The sequence below is a fragment of the Ailuropoda melanoleuca genome, chromosome 5 (genome assembly GCF_002007445.2).
Source record: "Ailuropoda melanoleuca isolate Jingjing chromosome 5, ASM200744v2, whole genome shotgun sequence".
Classification (NCBI taxonomy): domain Eukaryota; kingdom Metazoa; phylum Chordata; class Mammalia; order Carnivora; family Ursidae; genus Ailuropoda; species Ailuropoda melanoleuca.
Genome location: NC_048222.1, coordinates 51,078,811 through 51,092,489, shown reverse-complemented (window position 1 = coordinate 51,092,489; position 13,679 = coordinate 51,078,811). Strand labels below are relative to the sequence as shown.

The window sequence follows — 13,679 nt, the reverse complement described above, 5'->3', positions numbered from 1 at the left end:
AAAAAAAAAAAAGCCCTAGAATACATGACAACCAGAAGCGGGAGGAAGTAAATGGAGGTAAAGCAGTAGAGGGCAATTACTGACCCACCGAGCCAATTGTGGCAGAAGAATAGAGTACTCACCAAGCATACAGAGAACAGGGGATCTCAGCTTTGCACATTATAATCCCGGAAAGCTTTTCCCACTCACAGAAACTGACTTGATTGGTCTAGGGTGAGTTTCAGACATCTATACTATTTACAAGTTTTGTAGGTGATTCAAATATGTAGCCAGGGTTAGGAACCACTGCTCTAGAGTCAAACTGCTAAAGCTCCAGTTCCAGTCTGCCACTTACTAGTTGTATGACCTGTGCCAATTATTCAACCCTCTGTGCCTCAGTAGCCTCACCTTAAAAAACAAAAAAAAATAAAAACAAAAACAAAAACGGGTGGGAGGTAACCTAAGTAATAGGTTGTTCTGAGGATTACCAGATGTGTTAATGCCTAATGCAAAACAAGTGCTCAGTAAAGATCATATCAAGAGGCCTTATCCTCTGAAGATACAAGCCCACATTTGAGTGAAAACTATAAATGTACTCTAACTTTTGAATTATTCAATCTTTAAGTTATTTAAGTGCAGCTGAAGCACTATGTCATTTAAATCATGCTCACGTTCCTATTTTTTCTTCTAGAAGAAAAACAATTGTTCTGAAAAAAATTTAAGGTATAAAATACAAAAAGCACGACCAGGTGAACATCTTTTAATAAAAAACTTACCACCTGACACAGAAAGGTTCTCCCACATGGCCACTTCTTTTTTATATAAGGTGAATACAATAGTGTCATTCCCAATCTTGGCTTTGCTGTTTTCATCGTCTATGGGTGCGTAGAGAAACACTTCAAATAAAAATGGAGAAAAGTTGACCTATTCAGAAGGAGGTAAACGAAGGTTAATTTAGTGACACAAAATAAAGACACAGCCATTAAGAAACAAGTGATAGAGGCCAAGATCATTTTCTTAAATGCCTGCTATAAATTTACTCAATTAATAAGGCATATGAAGAAATCCTGGATAAGAATAAACTCTGGTCTGATGACATCTGTCTAAAGATGAGGTATCACCTCACGGGATTCGTTTAAAAAAAAAAAAACTAAACTAAATTTTAGGACGCTTATCTGCAAGAACGCGCCTGTGGCGTGTACACAGCAGCGCTCTCAGAAGCTTCGGATCATACCCCCGGGCACCCGGCAGGCACAACTCGAGTTCCTACCTTCAGATAGTTTTCCGTGCAGAACACGTCCGCGTCTCTGACGCAGACGCCTCGGAGAGGCACAGAGATAAACACCGCAGCCTTCGTCTGCTGCCAGCTGTAATCACTAACCTGCACCGGCATCCCGACGAGAGGACGCTGCTGGTTAGAACTAGCACCTGCTCGGTTGCTATGGAAGCCGGGGTTACCACGCACCAGCCCTTCCGGGTCAGGACCGGCCGCGGCGCCCCGCGTTCCCAGCGTGCCCCGGGCGCGCCTCTGCGACCGCCCCACAAACTCCCCTTGTGAGTGCTTGGGCTTCCCAGCGCGGGCCAGAGACCACTTCTCTGGCTATTATCCGTTCCCTGGGGCCTGAGTGAATCGCCGAAGAAACAGGCCTTCATTTTTAAGAAAAGAGCCTTGCGCCTGAGAATGCAAAAAAAGAAAGAAAGGAGTTACGGGAAAGAAAGTGTGACCTGACCTGTGAGAAGCAGGTGCACCGCCCCCGGACTTAGCAGCCCTGGCCTTTTGTTCTGATGGAGGCTGTCAGAACATCATTTGGTGTTCCTGTTTTGGAACCTTTTGTTCTGATGGAGGCTGTCAGAACATCATTTGGTGTTCCTGTTTTGGAAATTTCCTGGTCGTACTGACGTCCTGGCCTGGGAGCTTGGCCTTACTATTGTAGTGCTCCAAATCCTGTCAGATGTAAGGCCACCAAAAGATCATAGGTAGGGTTCACCACGTGGTTTAAGACCTGGGAAGAAACGGCCTTATGACTCAAACAACAAACGCTTGGCTGCAACTCAGCTGTAGGATAGCTTGGATTTACACAGATACATTTTACAATTGTTTAAGAAGACTTAGACTCTTAGTCTGAGAAGCAAAGTGAGGGCTTCAGAGGGGAGGGGGTGGGAGAATGGGATAGATTGGTGATGGGTAGTTAGGAGGGCACGTATTGCATGGTGCACTGGGTGTTATATGCAACTAATGAATCATGGAACATTACATCAAAAACCAGGGATGTACTGTATGACTAACATAATATAATAAAAAATATTATTATAAAAAAAAAGAAGACTAAGACTCTTACCTCTGGAAGGAAACTTGAAGGTGATATAGTTCATCCTGCATATTTAAGGAATTTGAGACCCACGCACATAACTCCATTGCCATTTAGATTAGTGGCAAAATCGTGATTAAAATCCTGCTCTCTTAACTCCCATTCCAATGATCTTTCCCCAGGCTGCTTTGTGTAGATTCAGTTCATAAGTTACTGGAATTTGATGTTTAAAAAAGAAAACAAGGGGCGCCTGGGTGGCTCAGTCCGTTTGGCATCTGACTCTTGGTTTCCACTGAGGTCCTGATCTCAGGGTGGAGAGAGCAGAGAGGCCTGGGCTGTGTGCCTTGGGAAGAACCTGTGTGAGGTTCTCTGCTTCTCCCTCTGCCTCTCTCCCTGCTCTCTCTCTCGCTCTAAAATAAATAAAATCTTTAAAAAAAAAAGAAAACAAAAAGGGAGAGTGAATTTACACAAAATTTAAGCACCTATGGACTATTTGCCACCTAGGGATTGAATTTTAAACTTTTTACTTTTTCAGGCCATTAAAACAAATTTAAAACCTGAAAATATTCTAGAGGAGAGTTTAGGAGCAGCAGACTTGGGAGAAAAAAATACCGTCTTTTCCCCCGAACAGGCCACCTCTCAGTACCTTATCTAATTTTGTCATAAGTTCATCCTCTCAAGGTTCTGTAACTTTGACTACTGGGAGCCATTCTTAGACTTCTTTTCCTTTGTCCTCTCTTTTGGCATTTTCTCCCCTTTGATTCTATTCTTTTACCATTTTGTTTCAGACTTTCCTGTGTCTTCAAAAGAGAGGATTTATGTATTTCTTTCATATAAAAATTTAAAGGCTAGAATCTCTGACTATATAAAAAGTGAGCTTATGTATGGAAGATAATGAAAGGGAGACTTAGTGTCGTTTGGGGCTTTTAAAAAAAAAACTGTTAGCAATCACTTTGTTAAGCACATACACACCTCTGTAGTTAAATTGTTCTCTGGACTACCATAGTCTTACTAAATTTTCTACACTCTGAATGAATTATCTTTTAAAAAAACTTCGTAAATTTTATTACTGAATCATTGCATCAACTGATACCAGCTTAAAACACTAACTTTTATACATTGTTTTATGATTTATGTATTTATCTAAGCAGTGTTTTACAGCCTTGAAACATTCAATCTTAAAGTCTTAAACTATTTCTTATTACATTTTAAAAATGAAAGAAATCTAATTTAACCCATGTATAGATAGAAGTTTGATATATGGTAGAGGTGGCTCTGCATGTAAGTGGGGAAAAGCACAGAAAGGAATGGCTATTGAATGCATTGTTGCTATGAGAAATGGTTACCACATTTTAAAAAACGACATTAGATTTCTACGTGCTAGATTTCTACAGGCATATGGTGTCATACACAAAAATGAATTTCAGATGAACTAAAGACAAAAGTTTGGATATTAGAAATACATATCTAGCAAAAAAAATACATATCCATATGATCTTGGAGTAAGACAGGAATTCTTAAATATGATACAAAAAGCACTAACCATAAAGGGAAAAGATTGAAAACTTGAACTAAAACTAAGAACTGGGGTTCATCAAGAGGCACAAGGAATGTGAAGATATTTTACATATAAACCCTTCAGCCAAAGACCAAAGGCACACATGTACTTGAACAAGTTGAGTTCAGTACTCACTGAGCAAGGTAGAACACACACCATTGGGTGTCTCAGCAAGAGGATGTTAGAATTTAGGGAAAAGTCTAAGGGAAGGAGGGTTCCCACTTTTTTTAAGATTTTATTTGACAGACAGCACAAGCAGGGGGAGCAGCTGAGGGACAGGGAGAAGGAGGCTCCCCACTGAGCAGGGAGTCCCATGCAGGATTCGATTCCAGGACCCTGGGATCATGACCTGAGCCAAAGGCAGATGCTTAGCCAACTGAACCAACCAGGCGCCCCAGGAGGGTTCCTTCTAGATGGGTTCTTTCAGAAACCAAGGGTAATTCTACGACTAAAGTAGTAACTCTTCATCGCAGTTTCCTAGCAAAAACCTGAAAACAAGCCAAATGTCTATCAATAGTTTTATTCACACAACAGATTATCATAGAACGGTGAAAATGAATTAATTATACCCTATACACTGGATGGATGAGTAAGAAGAGTAAGTCATCTATTGGTTAAAAAATTCCTACCTATGTGGTAAAACTAGAAAGGAAAGTAGGGCACAAGAAAGGACAATGATTAACTCCTAGGTGAAGGTCGTGCCAATGGGACCTTTTGTGAGCTGATTTCCACTGCATGAATTAAGACAAAGTTTCTCAGAGTGTGGTCGCCTGACCATAATTACCTGGGGACTTGCTAGAAATGCGAACTCCCAGGCTCCATTTCAGGTCTACTGAACCAGAAATCCTGGAAATGGGACCCAGCAATCTGTGTTTTAACATGTCCACCAGGTAATTCGGACCCTCACCAAAGTTAGAACCACTAGGTTAAGGGGTAAGTTTTATTGGTAAAAAAGGAAGCTTGCTTACAAAGGTAAGGAAAAACACAGGTTCCCCCATTCTGCCATCATCTCAAGGAGAAGTATATTGTGGTGAGAGCACTATGTTGGATCTTCAGTGTGAGTTTGCATAATAGGAGAGGAATTTCATCCCCTTTTTCCTCTCTCTTCTTACAGGGCAAACAGGAACCTTGTCAGTAGGGAAACCACTAGGGCACTAGGCAGTCTTGGTGTAGGTGCAGCTATTTATAAGAATTGTCCAAGAGGGGCGCCTGGGTGGCTCAGTCAGTTTGGCATCCAGTTCTTGATTTCCGCTTGGGTCATGATCTCATGGTTGTGGGATTGAGCCCCACATCAGACTCCATGCTCAGTAGGGAGTCTGCTTAGCATTCTTTCTCCCTCTCTCTCTGGCCCTCCCCCTGCATGCTCTCTCTCTAAAAGAAATAAATATATCTTTAAAAAAAAAAAAAGACTTGTCCAAGAAAGTCAGCTCCCAGGATCTGCATACCTTGAGTCACATGGAAAGTTTTAGTTGGAAGAAAGTAATAGTACCATGGCCAGCTGACTTCAAATGCAGCCCCTCCCACTGGGAGACCAGAGGTCCAAGCCCTGTTGGCTGGTTCCCTAAGAAAACCCAGAGAGAACACCCAAAATCATTTTTGTTTGATTCCATTAGTTACATCAAACCAAGCCATCAGAGAGCACCAAAGAAATTGCTAAGTTATATTTCTTTCTCTCTCTCTCTAATTTTTGGTGATGGATATGTACTACCTATATTGTGATTCATAACTTAAATATACATATATCTGTATCATTTTCTATGTAACAAATATTATAAAATTAAAGTAAAAAATTTAAAACTAGCTCTATGGTAGAGGAAGGTCTCTATTTTCACCTTACATATTGTGAGGTTCTCAAGGAGTGAAAATGTACAAATCTGATTTATTATTCCCAACCTAAAATTAAGTATAATTTTATTTTTGATGGTCATATTGTCATATTTGGCCATTGGGAAAAGTTGATTATGATTTTTAATACCATTCCAGAATTTTAAAAGCCTTTTAAAGATCCTTTATTCTTAGAACAAGATGATTTAGACCTACTTCGAAATTTTTTCCTTTTTTTTCTCTAGAAAATGGAATCAATCATTCCCCAAGAAATCTTAGTTCTTTTTAACTGACAATAGCATTTCAGAACAAAATCTAGGTATTAGATATTAAATGCATTAGTTATTTTACTATTTTGAATTTGGATTTTAGAAAAAGACAATGTGGTTATCAATTAGACAAGAATATATAGTTAGAGCTCATTTAGAAAGTATAAAGTGACTATTCTTTTCCTTTTATTTTTGGTCCATATATCTTAGATTTACACTTTTAGAGTATAGCTCTTGATTTTTCCTGTTAGATTCCTTTAGCACAATATCAGTTATTTAATTTTTTTAGAAAGTCTGATCTAACATCTAAAGAGCTTGAAAGTCACCATTCCATCCTACATAAAAAGCTGAACAAAATAAAAAATCAACAATGCTTCTTAGATCCATAAAAAAAAAGTGAGGTCACAGAGCAAATCACTACCCCAAAAATTGGAGAGACTAACAAATGAATATAGAGAATCAGAACCAATCGGAGAAGAAACTTCCATGGGAATAGTGTCAAGGTAGGAAAACCTGAACTGTAGTTGACAAGCTGCTGCTCCCTCTGGGTAAGTCTCAGACATAAGAACTCCAGGGGGACCCAGTCATCAGGGAGCTCCTATACTTTTGTGAGTTTTACTTCCTGAAGCTGTACCAGGTTCTCACAGTCAATATCAGAGAAAAATCTCCAGGTGCTCCCAACAGCGGAGGAGAAAAGGAACCATTTTGAAATATGCCAGAGCGTTCTGTTCTTCTCAGCAAGATCTGCCTTCATAAGAAACTATTTAACCAGATCCTAATCTGCTGGTTTTATCGGAATTTAACTGCATTTATACCATCAAATGCATATTCTAACATATGCAGAAAAAGAAAATGAAGAAGAAGAAAAATCTAAAGTCATTCATCTAAGCTTCCACCTTAGGCAACCAGGGAAACAAGGAGTAAATTAAATCTGAAGTAAGCAGAAAAAATAAAAATTAAGAGCAGAAATCAGTGGAATTGAAAACAGGAACTCAACAGAGAAGATCAATAAAACAGAGTTGGTTTTTTGGAAAGATCAACAAAATTGACAAACCTCTAGCCAGGCTAAGTAAGAAAAAGAGAGAGAAGACACAAATTACTAATATCAGAAACAGAAGAGGGGACATCACTACAAATTCCACGAATATTAAAAGGAGATTAAAGGAATACTATGAACAACTCCATGCCTGTAACTGTGATAACCTCGAAGAAATGGACCAATTCACTGAAAGACACAATCTCTCAAAACTCATAGAAGAAGAAATAGACAATATGAGTAGACATATATCTATTAAATAAACTGAATCAATAATCAATAACTTTCCCAAACAGAAAGCACCAGGCCTAGCTGGGATCACTGGGGGATTCTACTAAACATTTAAGGAAAAAATTATACCAATTTTCTACGATCTCTTTTAGAAGATAGAAGCAGAGGGGACACTTACTAACTCATTTTATAAGGCCAGACACACCAGCTTCCTAGAAATCTCTAAAGAGCTGTAGCCAGCCTTGTGCCAAGTCTTTTCTTTTCTTTCTTTCTTTCTTTCTTTTTTTTTTTTTTGTGCCTACTCTTGAATTTGGGGATTGTCACTCCTCTGACTTTGTTCTTCTCTTTCACTATTGTGTTGGCTATTCTGGCTATTGTGTTGGCTAGTCTTGTGCCTCTCCATATAACTGTAGTACCAGTTTGTCCACATCCACAAAATAACTTGCTAGTATTTTGATTGGGATTGCATTCATCTAGATCAATAGATTGAATCTTGATCAATCATAGATCAATTTGGGAAGAAAATAATCAATGCAATGTAGTATTAATGAAAAAAACCGACAAGTAAAATTAGTGGAATAGAATAGAGAGCCCAGAAATATACCCACATGAATATAGTCAACTGATTTTTGAGAAAAGAAGAGAAAGTAATATAATGGAGAAAAGATAGTATTTTCAGCAAATGGTGCTGAAACAACTAGACATGCACATGCAAAAAAGGGAATCTAGATATAATCATTACACCTTTAACAAAAATGAACTCAAAATGGATCACAGATTTAAATTTAAAATGTAAAACTACAAAACTCTTAGAAGATAACACAGGAGAAAATCTATATATAGTATCTATCTATCTATAGATATATAACCATTTATATATATATATAACTTTTTAGATATAATTAAAAATAAAAATATCTGCTTTGTGAGTGACACTGTCAAGAGAATGAAAAGACAATACACAGATTGGGGAAAAAATATTTCCAAAAGACATACTTGATAAAGGACTCTTATCCAAAATATATATGAACTTTTAAAACTCAAACAATAAGAAAATAAATTTAACTAGTTGGGATTAAGAGATATAAACTTTCAGTTATTAAATAAATAAGTCATAGAGATGAAAAGTACAGTACAGGGAATATAGTCAATAATATTATAATAATGCTATATGGTGACTACATTTATCATGGTGAGCATTGAGTAACATCTAATATTGTCAACTCACTATGCTGTACACCTGAAAGTAATATAACATCGTATGTCAACTATACGTCAATAAAAAAAGAAAACAACCCGATAAAAAGATGAGCTAAGGACTTTAACAGACACTTCACCAAAGATACACAGATGATAAATAAGCATATGAGGAGAGGTTCCACATCTTATGTCATCCATCAGGGAAATGCAAATGAAAACAACAACGAGATACCACTATGCGTGTATTAGAATGGCCAAAATCCACAGCACCAGGTGTTGAAGAGGATGTGGAGTAACATCCTCATTCACTGCTGCCAGGAATGCAAAATGGTAAGGCCACTTGGAAGACAGTTGGGCAGTTTCTTACAAAATGAAACATACTTGGGGCACCTGGGTGGCTCAGTCAGTTAAGCATCTGACTCTTGATTTCGGCTCAGGTCATGATCACAGGGTGGTGAGATTGAGCCCCATGTTTCTGCCTTGGGCATGGAGACTGCTTAAGATTTTCTCTCTCCCTCTCCCTAGCCAGAAAAGGACTCATGACATTCCTATGGATACTGGGGCAGCCCAAACATGGTCTAGAAGAGGGAGCATGAGGGCACCTGGGTGGCTCAGGAGGTGAAGCATCATGGTCCCAGGGTCCTGGGATCTTCCAACATCGGGCTTCCTTCTCCCTCTCCCTCTGCAATCCCTCTCTCAATAAATAAATAAAACCTTAAAGGGAAAAAATAGAAGAGGGAGCATGAGTACTGGATGGCACATCCTCTTGACCCACAGCTTCTTTGCCTTTTGGAGAAAGTGCAGCTAGGAGAAGGGCAGAGAAAGGTCCTCAAAAGCAAGGGTTCAAGATCAAAGGCAGGAATCTGGGGAATGTAAACATCTTTTCGGGCTAAAATTAATTAATTAATTAATTAATTAATATTTTACTCTTGGTGTTGAAATTTGGTACTACAATCTAGTGCTTGAAATCAGGCTAATTGGGTTAGAATCCCACTCTACTTTTATTAATTCTATGACCTTGAGCAAGTTTATCACCCCCCTGAGCCTTAGTTTCCTCAATCTGTAAAATAGAGGCAATAATATCTATTTGTAGGGCATTAATAGGATTGAGTAGGATTCTGTGTAAAGTGCTCATTACTGTTGCTATTTTTTTTTTAAGATTTCATTTATTTATTTGTCAGAGAGAGAGCATAAGCAGGGGGAGCAGCAGGCAGAGAAAGTGGGACTCCCTGCTCAGGGAGTCCCACATGGGACTTGATCCCAGGACCTCGGATCATGACCTGAGCCGAACGCAGATGCTCAACCAACTGAGCCACCCAGGCGTCCCTAGTGTTGCTATTTAGACATTTGAACAGATCCAGGGCTTTTCTCCTGGACTACACCATAAACATTTTTTTCTGGTACACATCTTGGCGGACATGAAATGGCTTTCTACCTGCGTGAGAATAAAAGTGACGCTTTTAACATTCTTGAACTGAATGCTGTTGACTTTGACAACTATACCTATGATAGAGACTACAAATCCAATCAGTCTCCAAGTCTGAAATATTTCTCAGATCCATCCACTTCTCACTGCCAATGTCTTAATTTCTGAGCTATCAGTAGTTACTTAGTAGAAGAGTAACAAGGTAAGCAAACAAGTACCTTGAGAGTACCTAACGGAATATTTTCTTCAGGACTCGAAGACTCTCCTCCTTGACCGAAGACCCAATTTCTAACCTGCGGATTACAGCAGAGACTTCAGGCAAGCATGAGAGAAAAACGAAGTAAGCTTCGATGATAGGACTGAATAGCTGAGGATAAATGAGAATGGAGGAAAGTAAAATTCTCTTATTAGGATGTAATACATGACTGCATAATAAGGATTTGACCACTGTTTCCCCCAAGGGAAAAAAACTGTGGATGATGAGGACATTGCCAGATTATGCTAAATTCATAATCTCTGAAACATGTGTGTAAAAGTAGTACTTACCTAAAGGTTGATGTAGAAAAGACTGAATTTTTCCTTTGACACCTCTTCTGATGCAGTTCTTACAATCATGTTGAGCCAGATGGGAAATAGGAAACGTATCTGACAATCCCAAATATTTTTACTATTTTTTAGTAACATAAAAGAACAATCTTTGTGACTTCCCAGGGAACCTCTTGGAAAAATATGTTTTAGGTCTAGAGGATATTTTGGAAATGTATTATGTATTGAATATATCAAAATATGGACTAAAATATATATTTATCTTTAAGGGTCTAGTCTTAGAAAGCATAATCAAAAAAGTTATCATCAATTTTGTCACTTGATTAAGAAAGAGCCATAGAAGTCAAAGAATAATGAATGACTTTAACTTGGCTACCTATTAACCAAGGTACATAGTAGGTGACAAAAACCATAGAAGGTAACACCACTGTAAGGAACTGTAGCTTTCTCAGACCTGAGGACTTCATGTTAGTAATCAAGAGCATGACAAAATCACCACAAAGCAAAGAAAACTTAAAAACTTTTCTGGTGAGATACAAAATTTTAGTTATCTGGGTGGATTATACAGACTGTAATGAATATCTTTTTACTACTTTTCATTCACAGCAGACTAAAGGCTTTAAAACCAAATTATCATTTTAACATAAGGGAAAAAAAACAAATTCTAGATTTGCATTGATATGATAGTTGGCAATAAATTTATCTTAAATTTTTTAAAATCATCTTAAATTTTTAAAAATTATTAATAAAAACTAAGCAAAATTTGCCAAAAACTTTAACTCATTTCATTGCTTCCATTTAGACCCATTATCTGTGCATATTATGAACCAAGGCAAATAAAGTTGACTTTCTGTATAACTTCTATAATTTTCCTCATCCTTTCACATTTTTATCTTCTTAAAATCCGGCATCAAATACTTTACTATAGAATAAAGCTACTCTCTTCATGCTTCCTTGCCACTATTGCACATGGGATACTCTCGATCACCCACATTTACCCAAAAAAACTATTTATACTTCACAGAAACTACTGGGAAGAGAATTACCTGTCTGTCATATACAACGAGCATTTAGTGGACCAGTACAGCTCACAAGTACACGAAAGATGGCCACACATGTAGTCATCTCTTTCATGCTTTAAGTTTCACTAACAGGACCCAAAGACAGAACCACTCTATAACCAAAGGAATACAATCCAAAACTGTATGTATGAAAATTATGCACAGAGAGTGATATTCGATATTACTTAGAAATTATCAAAGCATCCAAAGATTATTAACTAATTAACTCAATTGAAGATAGTTCAAGGTCTTAAGGTTAACATTTAAACTGACACACTACAGAACACAATATATTCTTGATGTTTAAAATTTTTGTTAGAATTATAAAGCAATTAGGTGAAACAAAAAAAATTAAGATTTATTTATTTGTTTTAGAGAGAGAGAGAGAACACGAGTGGGAAGGGCAGAGAAGGAGAGAGAGAGAGAGAGAGAGAATCTCAAGCAGACTCCCTGCCAAGCCTGCCCAACGCGGGGGTTCAATCTTTGAAATCACCACCTGAGCCAAAACCAAGAGTCAGTTGCTCAATGGACTGTGCCACCCAAGCGCCCCAAACAAAATTTTTCATTGTTCCTTATCCTAAATATGTAGGAGTCACATTAGTTTATGAGATCAATTCTATATAGAAAATGTAGGAAGCTCAATTATTCTCTTTAAAAGAAAGCAAATCCAAATCTTTAAAAAGAATAAAATGTACTTTTGTATTTTACTTCATGCTGATATCATCAGGAAGAAGGTACAGCTGCTTTTTTAACCTCAATTATCAAGTAAGTCTGATTGATTGCATGAACTTAACTTCTTATTTTTTAAAAAAATGCTTCTAAGCTAGCAGCTTCTGTGAGAATAATTTTTTCCTTTAAAAGATTACCACATTTAAAGTATTAATTGTATAGCTTCTTTATTTGGGGGAATTTCGAAATTATTAGATTTATATAAGTGCTTTTTAGTCTCTAAGCTAAGGTTTCTCACCCTCGCCACTACTGACATGTAGGGCAGAAGATTCTTTGTTATGCGGGGCTGTCCTGGGTACTGTTAGGTGTGTGGCAGCGTACCAGATGCCAGAAACACCTCCAAGTTGTGACAACCAGAACTATCTCTAGACATTATCAAATGTACTCAAGGGGAGAAGGGGTCAATTGCTGCCAGCCAATCAAAATAGTGCACCTTTATTTTAAGAGCTTTATCTTTTAATTTGTTAATACATTCCAGAGGTAGGATTATATCTCACAGACACAAGCAGAGGTAAAGGTTTTTTTCACTTGTAGATGCCCCAAAACTTAAGAATCTTACAGCTTCAGCTTAGCAGGTTAGCAAGGGGTTAAAAGTAAGCAACAGAAAAATTCAATTGCTGGGTCATATGGTGGGTATATGCTTAATTTTATGAGAAACTGCCGAACTAGTTCAAAAGTACAAACGTTGCATTCCTACCAGTAATGTACTAAAGTCTCAGCTATTTTGCTATTCACCAACACTTGATATTAGCACTATTTTAAAGAAAAAATTTTTAGTCCGCTGGAGACTTCTGAAGGATCTTCCTCTCTCATAAAAATAAACCAACATGAGCTTCCTTTTCCATTTGCTTTGGATGTTATTCTGTGAGAAAATGATCTATGCAGCAGTGGCAACTATCTTGAAATCGTGAGAGGAAAGCCAAGGGAATCACTGAGAAATCTACATGGTATCCTGATAGTGAGCTGATGAATTAACCAGTCCTGGAACTATCTATCTTCAAAGTCCATTTTATGTGAAATAATAAAATTCTATTCTTTTTGCTACATTTGGTTAAACATTCTTTTTTTTATTTTTTTTTTTAATTTCTTATTTGACAGAGAAAGAGACAGCCAGCGAGAGAGGGAACACAAGCAGGGGGAGTGGGAGAGGAAGAGGCAGGCTCCCAGTGGAGGAGCCTGATGTGGGGCTTGATCCCAGAACGCTGGGATCACACCCTGAGCCGAAGGCAGACGCTTAATGACTAAGCCACCCAGGCACCCCTGGTTAAACATTCTAAATGCATCCTGATACATGTTTGTTGTTTAACATATAACATATACTTGAGCTGTCATTTTCAGATATAAATTTTTTAAAAATCTCACACAATTGCTACTTTTTTCTTCCTTTATAGTTACAATATGTACTCCTTCCTATTAATATGTTTTCTCCTTATATTTCTTAAATGTGTAACCAAAAATATTTTTCCCAGTTTTCTTGAGACATGATTGACATATAATATTGTATTAGTTTT

At 37.7% G+C, this 13,679-nt stretch overlaps 1 protein-coding gene across 4 annotated transcripts in view; it reads right to left on the bottom strand.

The window, feature by feature from the left end:
• Positions 1–1,427, bottom strand: part of DNAAF4 (dynein axonemal assembly factor 4) — an 81,351-nt gene extending 79,924 nt beyond the window's left edge. For 3 of the 4 annotated variants that reach the window (XM_034660950.1, XM_034660951.1, XM_002922943.4), the window contains exons 1-2: positions 1,250–1,427; positions 756–903 (exon numbers count right to left, since the gene is read on the bottom strand). In XM_034660950.1, the coding sequence (XP_034516841.1) occupies positions 756–903; positions 1,250–1,372 (271 nt within the window). In that variant the 5' untranslated portion in view covers positions 1,373–1,427. The remainder of the gene's footprint in view (positions 1–755; positions 904–1,249) is intronic. The other variant, XM_019803464.2, reaches the window with a different exon arrangement.
• Positions 1,428–13,679: the final 12,252 nt, after the last annotated feature.